General features: G+C 42.0%; 2 protein-coding genes across 2 annotated transcripts; both read right to left on the reverse strand.

Annotated features, from left to right (window-relative positions):
- Nucleotides 1-864: 864 nt before the first annotated feature.
- Nucleotides 865-2059, reverse strand: LOC110797430 (ribosomal protein S1, mitochondrial-like). The gene has a single exon (XM_022002547.2). The coding sequence runs from the start codon at nucleotides 1920-1922 to the stop codon at nucleotides 1050-1052; it is 873 nt and encodes a 290-aa protein (XP_021858239.1). The 5' UTR covers nucleotides 1923-2059; the 3' UTR covers nucleotides 865-1049.
- A 5363-nt stretch (nucleotides 2060-7422) lies between these two features.
- LOC130471476 (uncharacterized) lies at nucleotides 7423-10091 on the reverse strand. The gene is made up of 2 exons (XM_056841646.1): nucleotides 10022-10091; nucleotides 7423-7901 (listed from the first exon to the last, which is right to left on the reverse strand). The coding sequence occupies exons 1-2, from the start codon at nucleotides 10089-10091 to the stop codon at nucleotides 7423-7425; spliced, it is 549 nt and encodes a 182-aa protein (XP_056697624.1).
- Nucleotides 10092-21768: the final 11677 nt, after the last annotated feature.

Here is a 21768-nt window from a genome sequence, read left to right on the forward strand (position 1 = left end):
ACCCATATAAATAAATCGCTCCGTATACAACAACATAAAACCGAAGCCTTGTTCACAAAAGGATAACGAATCACTCTATCTGAAATTGAACATTTTAGCTTGACATCCCTTCACCCAATATCCCATTTCACATTTACTACTTGATCCCTAAACCCAAAACACAAGGACTTTATTCAGCAAAAACTTCACTTCTGGTTCAATAAGTAACTATAATAGGACAAACGAGGCTAGCTAGTACCTCCAACCCTCATAAATATGGATAATTCAAGTGTTCCACTAGTAAATACTTCATATGACTGATAAAGCAGCTTTGGCTACAAGCCTACAACCCTACAGAAGATCCAATATTCAGCTCAGTCCCTTGCAGTTGCCATCCATATGCTGGCAATCTGTATATCTATACCATAAACATTCTCAATTTGGTGACAGATTATATTGATAAAACCTCACCAATCTTTCTTATCATCTAGTTCAATCTCAGAAACACAAATAAGGACTAAGTACTCCGTAATGCATTTGCTTAAATGTGTGTGTATATGCTAGACTGCTAGTTGAGTACTACTACTAATCGCTATAAAGGAATTGTATCACGTAGAGAGCGCTGACAAGTTCGATAATTGTGTTAATGTCTTGTGATTAATAAGCAACATCAACAAGAGATAAGAAAACCTCTGAAATTTTGTGAATAATGCAAATATACATTAAGCACCCTTTTTCCAAGCACCTCTTTAAAGTCAGTGTAGCAAGTCAGGGTAATTAAACGAGTATCCATCAAGATATGGCACTCTATTCATAAATTCCGAGATTAAGAACTAGAGCAAGCGCTTCCAATGAAACAGGCAGAAGATTCAAATAATTGTAGACTAGTAGCAAAATGGCAATTTCTTGATTTGCTTCGCACAGACAAGAACACAACAAAATGCCTTTTAGTTTCGAAACTACCATTAAATTATTCGCCTAATTGAAGTATTTGAAACATAATCTATCATAACAAAACAAACTAAAATAGACAAGAGAGAGGAAAATACTCTTGATTGTTGTTGTTGAAGTTACGCGACCACAATATTCCCATTTTTGAGGTTAATTTTCTCAATAAGAAAAAGATCTTTTCTCAAACTTGTACTTCTAGAACGAAATGGAAGAAATGCAACAAACCCAGCAATAGCAACCGAATAACCTCCTCTAATTTTCCCCACAATAAACCCTTTCACATTCGAATTCGATCGGTATTTATTTTTCAACTCCATCCAAGCACGCTTCTGCCGGTATCTTCTTGGAAGAACAAGCAGTGGTTCACCGGCAGCAACAGCATTCACATCCGCCGACCCCCCAACCAAATCGTTAAACCTCTCGGTTGCGCGCTCTTTCGCCGTCGAATCTCCAGCAACTAAATCGATGAAAAACCTCTCTAGAATCTGCTTGTTTATATGGGATTCACCCGTAACTAAGTCCAGGAATCCGACCCGGTTTTCGAATCTGATTTTCTCCTTGTTTTTCACCCCGATTAGCTCGTCTTGTAGGCAAATTCTAGGGGTTCCTATTCCGGAATCAACCAAAAATACTTCCTCACTTAATCGAACGATATTCGCTTGCAATGAATTTCCGCTGCTTAATTTGAAGCTTGAATTTGACTTTGGATATAATTGATTCATGTAAGCGCTGTGCTTTGGACCAGAGTATTCCGATGCTGAAGAATAAAGTCGACTTTTTCCAGCATTTCTGGGTAAAATGTTAGGGCTTTGCGAGGGTTTTGAGTCCATCGCCCCGATTGCAAGTCCATGATGGGAGAGAAGATTCGAGTTCTGGTGGTGGAGCACGGTGGAGAAAGCGGAGGAGGAGGTGGTGGAAATGGGTGGAGGAAGGGTGGGTTTGAGAAGAGAAGCGGGAGTAACCCTACGAGAAAGTTCCAATAATCTGCTCATTTTTTGGTTGGTCTTTTTGGATCTGATTCGTTAAGATCTGCAAGTGGAGAGGGAAATTAGAAAACGGAGCTATGCATTGCCTATGCCCAAGTGCCCAAGTAGAGAAGGAGGAGGAGAGAGCATGTCCATTGTAAAGAGTTCTAACGGATCCTTGAATTTGGGTCTAGTTTTAAATGGATTCACAATATGAGAATTTGGGTCTATTTGAGTTAATTTTCTTTTAGGTCGGACTTTTGCATTTGTACAAGCCGACCCACCGAAAGTCCCAACCGCCTCGAAGCCAATATTGCGTATTTCCGTAGTTATTTATACAACGTAATATAAACGATTAAGCTAATGCAGCAATCCTTGTTCTATGTCCCACTCGTAGGTCGACTTCCTCTTTTCTTAGCTTCCTACTTCTTCTTAGTTCTTTTGGATTGGAACATAAGTTTGAGTCACAACCAGTGTCTAATACATAAGAAGTTGAATAGCAAAGTTACAATCTATAACAAAAAAGATAATGTGTGCCATTTATCTCATCTTCCTTGTATTTGGAGCACTCTCTTTTGTAATGGTCGATTCCATCACAAAAGAGGCTCTTAGAAGTGCTCTTGTCCACCTTCATCTTTCTTTTGGAAATTGATGAAGTTGTAGCATTGCCATTGGATTTCCACTCTTCTTGAATTTTCTACCTTTAGCTTGGAGAAGGTCTCTAGCTTCACATCTAAGTATTATTTCGATCGATTTTATTAGCCTAATAAACACTCCAAATGATTCTTCTCTAGGTTCACTCATGTAGAACTTCCGGAAGCGTTCATAAGCATCATAAAGTGAATTGAGTAAGATGTAGACAAACATTCCTTCTTGTATTAGAGACCCTCGGAGACTCAAGCGTCCAAACAATAAAATCGTTTTGTAAATAATACTTGACTTGAATTGAAAAATGAATCTTGCACCTAAAGTGCATAATTCAAAAGAACTAAAAAGAAAAGTAAAGATAAATTAAAGAGTTAATCTAAGAAAGCAATAAAGTGGTGAGAGTGTGTAGACGCCTACATTTGGTCTCCGGCTAGAAGCGATAAGTTCGATGATGAAACAAAACATCCACTTGGCAAACACATTCATGATCACCGAACATTCTAAGACTGACTGACTCAATACCCAAACCCAAAGTTTCTATTTATAGTAATTTCTATTTATAGTAGCTGCCTATTTAAGTATCTGCTAAAAATAGTAAACCTTCCAAGATAGATTTGTATCAAAAGAATTCTAATTGTATTCCAATTAAAAATTCTAAAGCATATAGGAATTTTAGTTGCACTCCAATTAAATTCCTAGAAAAGATTGAAAAGCATTAAGGAATTCTAGTCGCCTTTCCATTAAATTCCTAAAATCCTAAAAAATAGGAAAATTATTTAAAATAGAGTTTTTGTTGAATAATTGAAAATAAAGGATTAAAAGAGCTTTAATACAGCATAAAACCGAATTAAACTCTAAATAAAGGAGATATAACTCACAAAAACAGGTTTGTGCGCAAGAAATCTCTTGTGCACAGGACCCAACGCAGCTAATCACTCGCGACAATATTCATGCGCAATAATATTCTCACGCCTCTATCCTAATTCAACTCAAATACAGACTCTGAAACAAATCTGGCGCCAACACCTTGGCGCGAGAAATTTCTCACGCCCAGGTTCTATGCGCGAAAGATTTATTGCGCCAGGATGCTTTTCAACAACATACCTCAAATGCTAACAATTCACATCTTCAACGACACTTATTTCTTATAAATATAGGCCTTAATCGGCCAAGTAAATGGCACTAAAAAAAATCAATTCTCATACTGTACCCAAGCTACAAGCCTAAAGCAGAAGTTCTCCATACATTCTTACTATCGTCCCATACACTCGGTATTCTACGAGTTCCGCCGTATTAACTCTTGTTAAGCGGAACTCTGCCGGTATAAACACTTAAAATAAGCCAGGATCCTTCCCTAGAGTCCAGTCAAGTCGAGGAAAGTTCGTTGGAAAAAAGGAAAGGGAGTAAAGCTAAGTGGTTAGTTTTCTAAGAACCGCAATATAGCCAAAAACTATATTGTAATGTGCCATAATCTGATTTATTGCTTTAATCACCATTATAAATCTGTCAAGCTTAATCTGATTATTTATAACGCCTAATAAGATATTCTTTAGACAATCTAGATTTATTGTTAGGTACGTCAAATCCATGTAAATCACCCTTTGACGAGTATTAGTAAATATTTGTGCATTAAAAGCAACTCTGGTTAGTAATGTAGTCTAACGCATGTCCCGCCTTCATTACATTGAACTAGTAAGGACCGCTTCATGGGCTAATGTGGCACTCCCCGTATTAGTAAATGTCCTCCGAACCCTCAATCTCTACTCCGCTAGATGTATGTTTAGCGATTCCCACACCAGGAATCACAAGGGAACCTAAGGCCGGTCTGGTCAAATACGTTGAGCCTGGGTCTCACAAGCTTGTACTCGTGTATCACAACAAATGGGTTTTGTCAGTTTTGTAAAACTGAATGGCGACTGCACAAACTAGTAAAAATAGGCTAATTGCGCACAGTTAGTCCGATTTTATTTAATATTTCTTGCCACACATCCGCGAGTGACGCAGTCGGAATTACCAAAGAAAAGCAAGCGCTAATCTTTAGAACGAACGAACAGATTTACGAGCGATAAATCTGTAAAAGCTCCGGAATCCACCAGAAAAGATATAAACTCTCAGAATTTTATTATCAAAAGAATATTGGTTTCTAATGACAAAAATAAAGTGTTTAAATAGTTAACACAAAATCCTAATACGAAACAGAATTAAAAAAAATGTCGAAAATAATTAAACTGCAGTTTTCGAGCCCTAACGAACTCAGATGGCTTAAAAAGCCCATCAATCATTGCGTAGCGGTGTGTTGAAGTCGTGGGCCCGTTTCCTTTCCGAAAACATATTCTATTAAGCAATTGGACACTGGAGGCTCGACTAGTAGAAATCATTTAAGCAATTTTTGGCAATTTGCTTCTTTGTCAAATCGTGCAGCCATCCTTCCTACGTCAGTCTCCTCCACTTCTGAAGAACTCGACCTCGAGTTCGTATCCTCATAAAGGGTCTTATCTGCATGGTACTCATAAATGTCAACAACATTGAAAGTGTTGGATATGTTCATATCATCCGGGAGAGCTACCACATAAGCATTGTCATTGATCTTGCGAGTCACCTTGAACGGACCATACTTGCGTGGCTTAAGATTGTTGTAAGTACCAACCGGGAATCGTTCCTTACGCAGAAACACCATCACATCATCCCCCACACTAAAAACCTTGACTCTCCTCCGTTTGTCAGCAGCAACCTTGTTTTTCTGTCCTGTAGCATGTAACTTAACCTTGACAGCTTCTTTAACAGCTACAATCTCTTCAGCCATGTTCTCCGCTGCTGCACTAACTCTAGGTGTCTTTGGCAACTTAATCAGGTCCACCACATGCCTAGGAACAGAGGTGCAAACTAGAGAAAATGGTGATTTCCACATGGCCGAGTGTACAACATTGTTGTAACAAATTCCACTCGGGGCAAAGCCAAATCCCATTGCTTCGGTTTATCTCCACAAATACTTCGAATCATATTCCCCAAAGTTCTGTTAGTCACCTCAGTCTGCCCATCAGTTTGTGGATGAGCTGTAGAACTCCTGTTCAGGGTTGTTCCAAACATCCTCCAAAGAGTAATCCAAAAGTGGCTAAGAAACTTGGTATCCCTATCTGACGTGATAGATGTAGGGACCCCATGGAGGCGCACCACCTCTCTGAAAAATAACTTGGCTATATTGGATGCATCAGCAGTCTTCTTACAAGCAATGAAGTGTGTCATCTTGGAGAATCTATCTATAACTACGAACACAGAATCCACGCCCCTCTGGGTGCGAGGTAATCCCAACACAAAATCCATAGCCAAATCTTGCCAAATATCATCAGGAATAGGTAAAGGCATGTATAGACCAATATTTTGGGACTGACCTTTCGAAACCTGACAAGTGTAACACCTCCTGACTATTGCTGCAACGTTTCTCCTCAAGTGAGGCCAATAATATCTCTCTTCCAATCCAGCGATTGTCTTGTCTCTACCCAAGTGACCACTAAGCCCACCACCATGAAGGTCTCGAATCAACTTTTCTCTTAAGGACGAGCAAGGGATACACAGTTGATCCCCTCTAAAAAGATAGCCATCTCGAATACGAAAATCCGCACTAGGTTGTCCCCTACTGCACTTGGCCCATAACTCCTTGTATTCAGCGTCGCCCTCATACAACTCCTTCAAGCACTCAAAGCCCACAATCACATGATTCAGAGTAATGAGCAAAGAAGCTCTCCTACTTAATGCATCTGCTACTTTGTTAAGAGCCCCCGACTTATGTTGAATGATGAAAGGAACTTTCTACAAATAACTTACCCATCGAGCATGCGTTTTATTTATCACCTTCTGGCTATGAAGGAACTTTAAAGCTTGATGGTCGGTAAACAGAATGCACTCCCTCTGAACTAGATAGTATTCCCACTGACGTAAGGCTCTAAACACTGCATAAAATTCCTGATCATAGGTACTCCATTTCTGACGAGCATCACTTAGCTTCTCGCTGAAGAAAGCCACTAGTCTCTTCTCTTGGGATAGTACAGCTCCAATACCCACTCCACTGGCATCACATTCAACCTGGAACACCTTGTCAAAGTCAGGGAGAGCTAACACGGGAGCACTACACAACTTCTCTTTTATCAATGCAAAACTCTGTTCCTGCTCACCCCCCCCCCCCCCCACTTGAACTTTCCTTTCTTCAAACATTCCGTTATTGGTGCAGTTATGGTACTGAAACCCCTATGAATCTCCTGTAGAAAGTGGCCAGACCATGAAAACTACGTACTTCAGTCACTGATGTAGGTGCGGTCCAATCCCTAATTGCACTCACCTTCTCTTCATCCACCTGAATCCCTTCTTCGCCAACAACAAAGCTTAGGAAAAGCAACTTGTTGGTGCAGCATGTACACTTTTTCAGATTAATGTACAATTGGTTATCCTGTAATACTTGTAACACCTGCTTCACATGTTCTAGGTGTTCTATCTGATTCTTACTATAGATCAGAATATCATCAAAATAAACCACAACAAAAGAACCTGTAAAAGGACAAAGAACCTGATTCATCAACCGCATGAATGTACTAGGGGTTTACAATCCGAAAGGCATCACCAACCACTCATATAACCCATCCTTTCTCTTAAAGGCAGTTTTCCATTCGTCTCCAGGTCTAATTCTGATTTGATGGTATCCACTACGCAAATCTATCTTCGAAAACACCTTGGAACCTAACAACTCATCAAGCATGTCTTCAAGTCGAGGAATTGGAAATCGATACTTGATAGTTATCTTATTGATGACCCTGCTATCAACACACATTCTCCATTGATTTCCTTTCTTGGGGACTAAAAGGACTGGTACGGCACAATGATTCATGCTCTAACGGATGAACCCTTTCTTCAACAAATCTTCAATATGTTCCCTTAAAATTTTATTCTCCTCAGGGATCATTCGATAATGGGGAAGGTTGGGTAAGCTCAAACCTGGAATCAGGTCGATCTGGTGTTGAATGTCTCGCATAGGAGGCAAGTCATTAGGGAGCTCATCAGCAATCAATTCTTTGTAATCCTCTAAGATTTCCAGCACTACTCCAGGAATGGGTGTTTCTTCCTTACTCGCACTGAACAAGCCCTTAATCACTACTGGAAAAAAATAATCAGATTCCTTGACGACATCATCAAGTTCCTTATCATTATACGTCATTATCAAGAAACTAGACTTCTTTCCCCCTGGACTCTTTACAAAATGCAAAACAGGTGCCATAGCAATTTTATGTGTACCCCAAGCAAACATCATTACATTATCCCGACCCCGGTAGGTAACATCATTATCAAACTTCCAAGTGAAGGAAATATGTCCTTCACCCAAGTTGCATTAAGTCTAATACCAAGGTTCAGATTAATTGCGAACAATTAATTCAGTAAGATCAAGTTATCGGAACAACTAGCTGGAGCAATGCTTCCGATCAGTGAGTTCTAATCTATATTAGGTTCACAACTTACTCTTGACTGTACCTATAAGGTCACACCAATGACATGTAACAGATCACCGGATTAAATGAATCGGAAATTCATTTAATAGCTTTTCGGGAATTAGTTCGGAAAAATGTAATATACGATACGACCTTGCATAGGAATCGTATATCGTATCACGAATATTCGTAAGCTGGGAGAAACGAATAATCGTATCGTACGACGGTTCTTCATGTACGATATGATAAATAATAGCCGTAAGGCGTTTGTCGCGAATACGAGCCGCATCGGAGCTGCCGGCTCGTCGAGCCAAGCGAGCATGCACGCAAGGCCCAACGAGCCAGCGAGCTCGCAACGCAGCAAGCAAGCCAGCCCGCGTGGCCATGAGAGCGTGCACGAGCACAACAGCAAGCAGCAAGCAAGAAACGAGGCCCACGGCCCATCGCTGCTCGGCTGCGCTGTGGGCTTCGGTGTGCTGTGCGTGCGGTGTGTGTTGTGTGGCCGGTTGTAGGGTTTTTTTTTTTTGTATTTTTCCCGTTTCCTACAAGGGGGGGTTGAGCCGGCTCGTTTAGAGAACCGTTTGAATTTTTTCACCTCGAAGGAGTCGCCACCAAACTTTATTTAGGTCTTGTTTGGAAAGACCGCAAATGACTCTATTTTCGGATAAGGCCTTGAATCCTTGAAACGGATGGGTTAGATCCGGGATCGGGAACGAAAATGCTTATTCGGCGAGCTTTAGAAATATTCAAGTACGTTGGCACAACATTAGTTCGAAAATAAAACCCTAGATTAGACTATGTGGGTTTGAATATTAGAGCAAAATAGAATTTCTAATTGTACGGTGGTCACTTTGCTTTAAAGATTGATTTAAGGAACCTAAGGCCGGTTTGTCCAAAAATATATTTGTTAAGTGTGATGTAACCTTTGTATTTTGTTGTATTTAGCATGTTGGTGATGAAAGCGATAAAGCACATAAAGCAACATCACAATACTAAATAAAGTGCGGAATTAGTAAATACAAGACCCCCTAGAAAAGGACTAGGGAGTAGGTCCACATTGCCTAGAAATGGACTAGGCAAGTAAAGATGCGGAATTGAAACTGCGGAATTGAAATTGCGGTATTGAAATTGCGGTATTGAAAGTGCGATATTGAAAGTGCGATATTGAAAGGTGCGATATTGAAATTGCGATATTGAAAGTGCGATATTGAAAGGTTCGATATTGAAATTTGTACTTGGGCACATGAGATTTCGAACGCCAAGCGGCTCCTCAAAAATAAGTGCGCCCGACACGAATTCAAAGCCAAAAATCTCAACTTGGGAGAGGTTGCTCAACCCAAATATCCTAGATTTTGCATATTAAACTTGAAATTGAAAGCTTGAATATTGAAATGTTTGAACTTGAAATGATTGAAATGTTTGAACTTGAAATGATTGAAAATTGAACTTGAAATAATCCTAGTTTAGGGAAATAACTATGAATAACCCTAAACATGGCAAGATCTTTGAAAATTGAAGACTTGAACTTGTATATTGAAAATGGAGTTTTGAATCTCAAAGACTAAACCTTTAAATGTTAAAAGGTGTTTATCTTTGATTACCCCATGTTTGATGGTGACTCTAGCCCAAGTGATGATTGTAAACAACTTGGACATCCTTGAATCTTTGAAAATTGTATTTTGTATTTTGAAAAAGCTTGTATTTTTTAAACGGTTTTTTCATTAAATGCCCCTGAGGTTTCACGAAATTCACCAAATACCCCTGCGCGTTTCAAAATACATAATATACCCCTATTTAAACTTAAAGTGCACCAAATACCCTTGTATTTAACGACCGTTAGTTCTCCGTTAGCTTTAATTTACGATTATACCCTTATTTACCTAATATTCTATATTTTAACTTAAAAAAATAAATCTCATTTCTTCTCTCTCCTCTCATCTCCTAGTTCTAACCCATCTTCGATCTCACCCCCAATTCATCAATAGCCATTGATTCACCTCAAACTACCCAGAAATACAAGCCTCTTCTTCCGGTGATTGGGTAGTGCAGGTGGTGGGAAGTCCGGCGAATCCACCATTTCCGCCGATGAAGGTTGAAGACTTGAAGGCTGGCGGCGAGAAGAGATCGAGGAAGTCCGACGAATCCATTTTACTGGACAAATTCATTGAGAGGAGAGGATTAAGCGCGACGGAAGCGAATGAAGGAGAAGACGGCGACGCCTTCTCAATTCTCTCTCCTCAAACCACCTCCTTCTCCCTACCAAACTCCAGACGGAGGAACCCTGACCCGAATGCTTTCCTGGGTCGTTAATTTTTGCTTGAAGTGAGAAACAATGTCGCCTGTAGAAGGATCTCGGGAAGAGAATGTGTACTTGGACAAATTGGCTGAGCAGGCTGAAGGTATAAGAAGCTTTTTGGTAATACATTGCGATCTAAGACCTTGCAAATTGCAATTGCATTATTATAATTTCGAACGGAACCACTCAACACTATTTTGATCAAATATCACGTTCGAAAAGCTAATTGGTTTGCAAGGGATTGGCAGGCTTTTCAATGTCATTTTTTGTGTGTATTTTGCTAAAGGGATTGAATGATAATCCTCTGTGTGTATTTTGGGAAAAAACAGAATAAAAATGTTCAATGTTCACTTTTTTAATGTGAATTTCCTGATCAAATGACTTGCAGCACTTTGAGAAGATCATCAAGATCAAACAAAACATGGATTGAGTGTTAATCCTTTGTGTATATTTTGTTAAAATCATAATAAAAGTGCTCAGCATTCACTTTTTTAATTTGAAATTTCTGGTCATATGAGGTGCAAAAAGTCAGTTCTTAAGAGTGAGATTTTGTTTTTTTTATAATATAAGGGATTGGGTGTCAATCCATTGTGTATATTTTGCGAAAAACAGATTAAAACTTTTAATGGGAATTTCTTGATCAAATGAGGAGCAGAACTTTGAGAAGATCAGAGTAAATCCTTAGTTTGTGTTTTCTCAAAAGAAAATGAAACTTCATCATATGTTATTCCATATAAATTTCCAACACACTCTTGTGCGGCAAGTGAAGGATTAAACTAAAATAAAAGGCTTGCGATCTAGGACAAGGAATAACAGGGGTTTGTCAAGTTTGCAAAGTCATACAACCGAAGGCTTTCACAAGCATTGCCTTCTTCTAATACTTTTTGTTTGTAGCAAAGTGTTCACAAATGCGTTCTGCTCCCTTGATTTTTTTTCTTTATTCTATACTTCCAGTAGTTCCGTCTTCCGATATCAACCAACCATGGAAAAGTGTTTGGGACAGATTAGGGAAGCCACAAAAAGATGTGCCATCCAAAAGCCAGATTGCTGATGTTTGTCCAGGAGACAAAGCTCATTGCAATATAAGTTGGACTGACCAAAATTCAGCTTTGATTCCTAAACCTTATGCACAAATAGATTATGGCAATCAAAGTTTTTGTAAAGTTACTATGCAAATTAATCATCTTTTATGGAATATAATCCCTATTTATTGCTCTAATTTGTTACAAACAGCTCTGATTAGAACTGCAAAGCCGTAAGATTTAAATTATGCAGTTTAAAAGCAGTTTGGGTATTTGGTGCAAACAAGTTTACAAATAGGTGTATATTGTGCAAAAAGTGTATAAATAGGTGCATTTGGTGAATTATAAACATGACTTAACGGAGGACTAACGGAAAGTCAAAATAGGGGTATTTGGTGAACAATAGGAAAAAAATAGGGGTATATTATGTATTTTGAAACGCGCAGGGGTATTTGGTGAATTTCGTGAAACCTCATGGGCATTTCATGAAAAAACCGTTTTTTAAAAACATGTGTGATTGTTGCAAGTGGTGTTTTTTATTGATTAAAAACACCAACTTCCTAATCACTTAGAAATCAAAGCAACATAATAGATTAGAATGGGATTCGGATTTACCTAGTTAGATTTAGGCAAGAGCTCCCAATTGCTTTGGAATTTTAGGAATTTTGTATGTGTTTTTGAGGAGTTTTGAGTTGTATTTGGAGACGTAATGTCGAAATTACGACGTTGTATTGTTGTGCCTCCCCCTTTTTTCGATGGAAATGAGGGGTATTTATAGGAGGGAATGGTGCAAAACGCCAGCACACGCCAGTGCATGGCGCCAGGCCAGCGCTGTGCGCTGCTGACGTGGCTTGAATGCCGCCAAAGCAAGGACGGGGAATTGTCCTTGTTTCATCTTGTAGCGTTGTACCTGTTGTACGATTTGTACTAGGTTTGGCGTTTTGTATTTTCTTGGAGGTTAAGGCATCGTTTAACGTCTAAAAACAAGCCTTTCTCGGGTTTTTGAATTCCGGTTTTACGGGACGGGGACCGGCATGCTCAGTTTTGTGGGTTGGCGCCCGAATTTGACTTGCCTTATATGATTTTGAGTGGAAAAGGCCTAGTAAAGCCAATGGGATGGTCTACTAGTTGAGATTGTACTTGGATTTTGAAATTGGATTTTGGAAGTTGTATTTTGTACCGAGTTCCAGAAGGGGAACGGTCTCGGGGGTTGGATTTTGGATCTTGAATTTGGAAATATTCTTAGCAATTGGGTTTTCCGCCTGGAGTTACTCCAATCACCTAACAAGGATAATGGTATCGTCATCATCCCAAAGGGGAGACACGAATTAGGTGTCTACAGAAGCCCCCACTTTGACTGAGCGTTCGGTTAGGAAAGCGCAAGTCAAAGTATTTCGAAAGGGACGGAGAATGGTCAAGATGTTCTGCAATCGAGACCACTCTTTGTACGCCGGTACCTGCATAAAACAGGCGTTAGAAAAAAGGATAGAGTCTACCTCGGTGCGGTTGGTGATGACTCTGGTTTGTACTTGTATTTTTCCGCCTTCAGTTCAGGACGGAGTTTGGCATCGAAAATTTGAATTTTTGAATCTTGAATTTTTGAATTTGAATACCCGGAGTTAACCCGTTGGGGATGTGCTTGGCTGGGGATAAGAGCTTTTTATTGGCCCTTAAATTTTTGAAATTTCGACTGACTTTCCCGGAGCTTGGGTCCGTTGGGAATTGGGCGCATGAGTCGTTGTATTTTTTGGACTTTGTACTCTTGAAATATTCATCTGTTTGCATTTGGGGATACAGGTGTATACCCGTATTTTCGATGGATGGTTCGATGTGACGTTTGGTGCTTGGTGCGGAAAACCGTAGCAGCAAAGGACGTGTAATCAGCACGGGAGACCGCGCGCGCTGCAGATTCGTGCATGCAGCAGGGCAGCGCCGTGCACTGGGGCGGTGCTTGGCGCGGGGCTGAGCTATAAAAGCTCCCCTTGCCGTGCCATTTTGAGGCACATCTTCTTGAATTCTTTGCTCTTTCTCTCTCAAAGGTTGATTAAGCTCTTCCTTTGGTCTTGTTCTTGCCTTGTCCATGTAAGTTTTTCATGTTTTTACTTATGAAATAACTCTAGGATTGCATGTAGTCTTGATTTTCTCGTACTTTTAAATGATGCTCGTATGCTTTAGCTTCTTGAATCTTGTAGAAAACTGTTTGATAGCCACTTGAACTTGAACTGTTGGAACTTGTACTTTTGAATTTTTGAACTTGTATCTGCTTCGGCACAGATAGCCTAGGCGTTGATGTAGAACTTGTATACCTTCTTCGGCGTGGGTAGCCTAGGCGTTGGTGTAGAACTTGAATACCTGCTTCGGCGTGGGTAGCCTAGGCGTTGGTGTAGGAATCAAATACCTACTTCGGCGTGTGTAGCCTAGGCGTTGGTGTAGGAATTAGAGGTCCACTGGGGATTTTTGTTTCGAATCTTTTGACTTCGTATATGCCAGTGTAGGATAGCCCCCAGTTTAGAATTTTGACACTTTGTATGCTACTTGATTTAGTATGCCTCGTCACACTCGGAGGAAATTTGCTGAATCATCTGTGGTTCGAGCTGCCGAGGAAGACGCTTCGGATGATGAAGCGGCTACAATAAATGCGCCAGGTAGGGGTATGGTTCCCCGAGATGCGCCCGCTTTCCTTGGTACTGGTTGGATCCCTTCTGACCTGGTGTTTCGGCCGGATTGGCACTTGTCTCAGCGGCCTCGCGCTGGCATGGTGAGTCTTGTACTGTGTTTTGGGTTTGTACTTTGTAATTGTATAGGTCTTGAGCTAACCCGTTCACCTGTAGGCCGACGGAAAGCCATTCCGTACTTACTGGTCCTTGGTGGAGGTTCAGAGGGCCTTTAAAGCTCTTCGTGCTAATGAGGCGGCTATGGAGATTTGGTTGCAGATGGGCCTGACCGATTTCTATCGTACCATGGGAGGTTCTCTGAGGAGAACGGGGATTAAGAACCGTTTGTGGGCTTTGTTAGAGCGGTGGTGGGATACCACCAACACTTTCCACATGGCATGGGGGGAGATCACTATTACCCCTCTTGAATTTGCTATGATTACAGGTCTTCCTTTTTCTGAGAGGAATGTGACCTTTAATTCTGAGCTGACGTGGCGCTCGGCCGCTGCCAGGGACTTGCTTGACCCTGTTGTTGACTTGTCTGATGATGATGCTCACGCTTCCGTGAAGGTGATTGTGGAGGCCATCTGCGGTGGGGGTGTGTCCGCGGAGCAGAGGGTTAAGATTTTCCTCCTAGTCTTGGTGAGAAGAGTGATGGCCCCGATTAGGAACAGTCAGGTGCACATCAAATTCTTGTCCTCTTTGCGGGACTTGGGAGCTGTTTCAAGCTATAACTGGGGCGGCTTGGCATACAACCACCTTTTGTACGAGATGAAGCGGGCCTCCCGAACTGTACCGGGGAGTGACCCGGGCATGGCTGCTCTGTGGAGCGTGCTGGAGGTATTTGAGACTCCTTGTACTTTGTACTTGTATGCTTGTATTTTGAACTTGACTGATGTTTTGCTTGTTCCTTGAAAGATTTGGATCTATGAGCACTTTCCGACTTTGGCGCCGGAGCGTACTAGAGATGCGACTTACCCGTATGCTGCCTCTTGGATAGGAGCGGTGCGCGTTGGTGCGTCTCTGGCGGCTTCTCGCAGGGCTTGGAGAGTTCTATCCGCTGAAGATGTAATCTTTTGTACTGTTTTGCTTTCTTGTATTTGTATTTGTACTGTTGCCTGAGTTGTTTGCTTTGCAGGTGGTATGGCGTCCTTTCGCCAACGCGGTTGTACCTGCTTCGGCTACTCGTACCTATTTCCTGTCTAGGCGGCGGGTTTTGCTTCCAGGGGTGTACCTCCATATGTGGTATCTGGGGGAGCGAGTGTCCCTTCAACACCATTCGGGGGATAGGTTTGTCCCGAAGGATCCACCGGAGTCCATGTTGGCTCTGGATGAGGATTTATGCAGAGGCTAGGGGTGAGGCTGTTTGCCGCTCTTGGAGGGAGTTTGTGCATAGGAAGGGTAGCTATGATGCCTTCCTGAGGAGGTTGGCCCCACCAGTACGCTTTGTACTGCCGGTGAGCTTTTGAACTTTGTATCTTGCATTCTTGTATTCTTGTATTCTTGTATTGATTGCATGGTTGTATGATTGTATGATTGTATGATTGTATGTAGGAGGAGGAGGTTGATCCTGAGGACATTCCTCATGCTGATAGGATCCTCCGCTATGAGAACTCGGACGGGGAAGAAGTGGTGGAGACCATTCCTTGGGCTTCTCCTCCGCACAGGAAATCATATGATGCTGTACCTGAGCATTACGCCCCTGTAAGTACTGTTGCATTTTTGAAACTGTTTGTAATTTTGTATGGGAAAATTGATCTTGAACTTTGTATGCAGGCGCCTCGGGTGAGAGTGCGTCGCTGGATGCTCTTGCTTGATTCTTGGAAGAGGTAGTGTGCCAAGCTGACCCGGAAGCTTTCTGGCCGGAACAGAGAGGTACCTCACTTGATCTTCAAACTTGTATTCTGGAAATTCGAACTGGGAGGTTAATTCTTGAAATTGTATTTTGTATAGGAGCGTCGTCGAGACCGCAGAGATTCTGTTGACAGAGAGCCTCAGGCGGAGACGTCCTCGAGACAGGAGGGACCGAGCTTGGAGCTGGGACAGGGGTCCGGTGCTGGTGCTCATCAGAGGCATTCTGATGCTGAGCGGGGAGCTTCCCCTTTTGTACATGTTGATCCACCAGGCATTCATTTGGCGGTGCTAGCGGTGCTCGGCCCTTTGTTCCTCCTTCTGGTTACTACTTCGGAGGAAGTGGCCCTCAGCCTTGGGGCGCAGGTTCATGGGCTTTCTATGCAGAGATGGAGAGGATGCGCCAGACACAGATGTTTGGGTCGTACCCGTATATGCCGATGTCGCCGCCTTATCAGTATTCCTCTTCTCAGCAGGGAGTTCATCCCTCCACTGGCACACTTCGTATCTCGGAGGAGGATCCTAGTACCCCTCGGACAGAGTTGGATCGGGAGCTGGAGTGCCTTAGGAGGCGAAACAGGGACAAGGGGCTTGTGGTTGACGTCACCGCTGATGATGACTCAGACTGACCCTACATGGTAGCGTGTTCCAGCTTGCCTGGGTTGATTTTGTATAGGCTGAATTGTATTGTATTTGTATGGATTGAAACTTGGATTTTTGTATGGTTTGTATGGCTTTGAACTTTGAATTGGTTTGTAAAATTTGGAGATTGATTTTTTTGTATGTTTGAATGTTTGGATTTGTATGCGTTGTGTGTGCCTTGAAATTTTGTAGCTATATGCATGCATGATAATTTTGCAAAAAATTTGAAAAACATTTGCCCATTTTTTCGGGTGTATATACCCACTATAAGCCCCCACTTTGACTGAGGTTTTTTGGTTAGGAAAAGCGCAAGTCAAAGTATATTCAACTCTTGTTGTGCATATGCAGACTCGACTTAGGACGCCGATCTAGGACTAGAATGATTGAATTTTGAAAAATTGACCCGAAATCTGCCCGAAACGTTGATCCGGACTGCTTGAAATTGCGCGGCTTGCGGCTTTGGAATCTTGAATAATGGAGGTTGTACTCTGCTGTCCGAAACACTAAAGAGTGTGTACTCGGAGTCATAAGAGAGGACGGTGGCCTCGTCCTTTGGTGCAGGCTCCCGACGTCTGGCGCGGGCTTGGCGCCTGGCGCTTGTGGGCTGTCGTACAAGCCGACTCTTGTATAAATAGGGAGCTTGTTGGATCATTTCTTGCATTAATCCTTCCCTGCTATCATCGCATACTGCTTCCTCTCGAAAAGAAAAGAAAGTATGGTTGTGTCCTTTGAAAGTGCCTTGAACTCGTGGCTTGGTTCGCTAGGCAAATTGGCGAAAATGGAGCTTGATGGCATGCATCTTGGGGTGCTCGTCTCTTTCCGGTTTATAAAATTGGTCTTGCACTTCATTCTTGCTGCTCTGGAGGCTTGGGACCCAAATCATCATGTCTTCCTTTTTGGAAATAATGAGGTATGTCCCCTCCCTGAGGAATTTAGTGCCATATTGGGGTGGCCCTTGATGCTGGAGCCATGCATGCCTAGTGTTGAAGAACACTTTTTCTCGAGTTTTGAAAGGTATTTGGGATTAAAGCCCCCACTTTTGAGTGTTGTTGTATATGGCAGAGGGGGGGATTTGTCCCTCTTTGTCACCTACTTTGCTGGGCTTGATGTTCCCAAAGTTTTTCGCCTGAGAGCCTTGAGTTTTTGTATATTCGCTCGCTTCCTCTTTTCGAAGCAGGAGTTTGGCAATGGTGATGCCTCCCTAATAGAGATTGTAGAGCAGTTTGCTAATGGTCTGGACCCAATGCCGCTTGTGATTGGCGAAACATTGATGGGCCTTGATATGCTGAAGTCGGACCCCTCTTCTTTGCCATCGGAAGTCCGTTGTTACTCCAAGTAAGGATCTGGAGCTCTCTTGTATATTGAATTTTGTACTTGTATTTGAAATTTCAATGTTGAATTTTGAAATGCGCTTCTTGTATACTCCCCAAGGTTTGGCTTATGGAGAGGCTCATGTTGGTGGCACCACCGGAGAACATGGCGAGCTATAATAGAAAGGGTTTCACTGTGCGACCCACGTTGTATGGCCGGCTTTCATTGGATGAGTCGCGGTGTGCACTCTCTGTGATTGAATCTGGTATAATGTGGGTAGTTCCATGGTGGGGAATTGCTGCTATGAGACATGCCCCTGGTTCTACTGCTTTGAGGGTGCCAAGCCTCACAATGCTGGTCTTTTACTCGCCTGCTCGAGTGATGAGACAATATGGCTTGAAACAGGAGATCCCGAACTGTACTGAAGAGAACCCGAAACCTGTTGCGCTGAATGCAAATCGACTTGAAGTTTGGAGGCGGTATTGGGTCGCCAAACCATTCTTGAGTATCCAGTTCCCACCTGAGTCAGTTACTCTGTCTGCGGGGTATATTGTATGGATGAGAGGCCTAAGCTAGAGGGACATTTCTCTCTCCGGACCAGCTAGAGTCCGAGGTTCTAGAGCTAGACGTCCTGCATCAACTGACTATGAGGAAGGGGACGGGAGTGTGGCCCATCCGGTACTTGACCGTTCGGAATCCAAAGGTGGTTCGTCGTCCTCCCGTCTTGGAAGGCTTGCAAGTTCCTTCTCCCGCCGCTTGGGCAAGGGGAAAATTGATGACTGATTGCGGGAGGAGCCAGGGGATAGTACTCAAGGTGCCAAGACTCGAGAGCATAGTCGCCTGACCCTAGATCTTTGTAGGCTAAATGTGTTTGGAATGAATTGTGTTTGGAATGTGTTTAGAAAATGTTTTTGGAAGATGTGTTTAGAAAGATGTGTTTAGGAAGTAAAAGGCTTTTTGTACTTTGCTTCACTTGATCTTGACTTTGTATTTGAATTAGCTTTGAAGGCCTTAGGGCCAAATAAAGAGTTATTGTGTTAAATTCCGCTCGAACATGCTTTGCTTTGAATTGGCACATTTGGAATAACAACAATTGAACTTTGAAATTCGATTTAATTTTTAGGATGCCCTTAATTGAGGAAATTTTGAATTTTTTGTATTAAAGTGGCCGGGCCTCGTGATGAGGTTGCCTACGTGTCCCGTTAGGGAATCAGGCCGGACGTAGTTCTGACTACCTTACAAGACCTGAATTTGGATTCTTGAACTTGAACATGGAACTTAGACATAGAACTTCTTAAGTTGATCGAGGTTGGTCAGAGATCTTAATTCTGTTCCGTCGATGTCTGTTAGTTCGACTGCTCCCCCGGAGAGGATTTTCTTGACAATGTACGGGCCTGCCCAGTTGGGTTTGAATTTTCCCCTTGGGTCCATGGTGCTTTTGCAAAGGGCTTTCAGGACAAGCTCGCCTTCCTTGATGTTTTGGGTTCTGACCCTTTTGTTGAAATGTCTGGCAACTCGGCGCTGATAGACTTGTACATGGTGCGCGACTTGAAGTTGACGCTCATCGAGCATGACTAGCTCGTCATACCTTGCTTATACCCATGCAGCTTCTGGGATTTTGCTTTCGAGGAATATCGTTAGAGAAGGTATCTCCAGCTCGATAGGTTGTAATGCTTCCATTCCATAGACTAATGAGAACGAAGTTGCACCAGTTGAAGTGCGAATTGAAGTTCGATATCCCCACAATGCGAAATGCAGCTTTTGGGGCCAGTCTTTGTAATTGGTAGTCATTTTCATGATGATGGTCTTGACATTCTTGTTGGCTGCTTCGGCTGCCCCATTGGTTTGTGGGCGATAAGGTGAAGAGCGAGGATGTTGAATCTCCCGGAGCATGGGTCCGTTGGGATTGTTGTATTGAATATTGTACGGTATCCCCTTTTGAAGTTTGAACTATTGAAGCTTGTAGATGTTTCTAGAACTTGAACCTTGGAGTTTGTAACTTGAATTTTGTACTTTGGAATTGTAAATGCCTTGCTTGGCACAACCTTTCTCGGTTAGAGATAATAGAACTTGAATTTTGTACTTTGGAATTGTAGATGCCTTGCTTGGCACAACCCTGCTCGGTCAGAGATTATAGAACTTGAATTTTGTACTTTGGAATTGTAGATGCCTTGCTTGGCACAACCTTGCTCGGTCAGAGATTATAGAACTTGAATTTTGAATCTTGTACTTGTCGAATGGGTCTTCACATTCTCCTTGGAAATGGGTTCCCTGATCACTGATGAACTTGTGAGGAACACTGTATCTACATATGATGTTTTCTTGAATGAACTGGGACACTTTCTTAGAACCCAATACTTGAAAGATCTGGAAACTGAGATTCTCGATTAATACCCGCCCTCTAGCTGCTTAGAGACTTCTTCTTGAATTTTAAGGGAAACATCCGGTTTCATGCGACGGAGTTTCTGCTTGATGGGCTTTAAACCTAGAATGAGGGGAATTGTATGCTGACCGATGCTTGGATCAACCCCTGGCATATCATGATAGGACCATGCGAAGACGTCTACATACTCTGAAAGTAGCTTGATAAGATCGTCCCGCTCTGCTTGAGAAAGAGTTAAACCAATCTGAACTAGTTTTGAGTCACCGTTGTTAGAAAGGTTGATTTTTTATGTTTCCTCAATTATGGGCGTCCTGTTTTCATGATTTTCGATAGCTTTTAGAAATTCAAAGTCAGTTTCTTGTAAAGCAAAGTTGTTTGGATTAGGATTGTGTTTTGAATTAGGACTTGAAGAGTAAGTAGAAATTGAAGTGTTATTGAAATCTGCAATCATTACATCGACTGTTTTGACTTGAAGCTCGGCCTTTAGAGGCTCTTGATTGATGCAAGACTCTAGTTCTAGACACTTAGACTCATTGCTAGACTCAGATCCAGACTCATCCTCTGACTCGGACTCGCTCATCATAGATCCTTCTGTAGACACCTACTTTTGTCTCCATTCCCGAAAGGGAAGGTTCGATGATGAGAACATAAATCTCCACTTGACAACGCATCTCCTATAAAATAACGAATCTCAATCCCCTTTTCATTTCACCCGAAACCTGCTATTTATAGAAACCTGCCATTTATGGAAACCTGCTAAAAATAGTAACTGCCGTAATGGGTAGTTGTTAAAAGTGGCAAGTCATAAAAGATAGAAACCTGTCAGAATTAGGTGTTGCACTCCAACATAAATCCTAAATGAGATAGAAATTGCGAGAGAATCCTTTTCCTAATACGATTCGAAAATAAGCGTTACGTATTAATTAAAATCCTAACGAGCCTAGAGTTCGTAATGGGCCCATGTGCATTCCATCATAAAATTAATACGCACTAAAATACTCGATTAAAGTCTCATGCACTACGGATTCTAAGAGTCCGAATCTGACAAAGAAACGGCACAGACCCTATTTTCAACGCCTAGCTCTGGGCGCTGAAATTACCTGGGACGTGTTCTTTCCTAATTTTTCGTGGATTAGAGTTCTACAATTCTATCTTTCCACGAACTCTTTTCTATAAATATAGCCCCAAGTTCGACGTGAAAAGAACACAATACACAATTATTATTCTGAGTATTGACTCTAAACCCCTAAGCCTCACGCTGCGAAATTGATCACGCGTTCTGTCGCAATCGATCCAAAAATCGAACAGAACGTATCATGTCCCGTAATTTGAGATTCGTTAAATAAAAGGAGAAATAGCAAAGTCAAAGTGGTTAGTTTTCTGAGAACCGTGACGCACCTCTCAAGGGTGCGTCGTAATGTGTCCCTTTTCCATGGTTTAATTGCTTTCCTCGCCCTTTTTATAAACTGTTAAACTAATCAAATCTGATTGTTCTATCACGCCTAATAAAGATAATATGTTGCGAAATTAGATTATCATGCTAGGTCCCTTAATACAATCTAAATCAGATAATCGCGCTCGATCTAGTACTATAT

Source organism: Spinacia oleracea, chromosome 4 (genome assembly GCF_020520425.1).
Source record: "Spinacia oleracea cultivar Varoflay chromosome 4, BTI_SOV_V1, whole genome shotgun sequence".
Taxonomy (NCBI): Eukaryota; Viridiplantae; Streptophyta; class Magnoliopsida; order Caryophyllales; family Amaranthaceae; genus Spinacia; species Spinacia oleracea.

Excerpts from the sequence above, each read along its gene's own strand:
- LOC110797430 (XM_022002547.2), bottom strand. The coding sequence starts at position 1,922 with ATGAGCAGATTATTGGAACTTTCTCGTAGGGTTACTCCCGCTTCTCTT.
- LOC130471476 (XM_056841646.1), bottom strand. The coding sequence starts at position 10,091 with ATGGTGGATTCGCCGGACTTCCCACCACCTGCACTACCCAATCACCGG. Across the intron at positions 7,902-10,021 it reads GAAGAGGCTTGTATTTCTGG|GACATATTTCCTTCACTTGG; the intron begins GTAGTTTGAGGT and ends ACTTGGGTGAAG.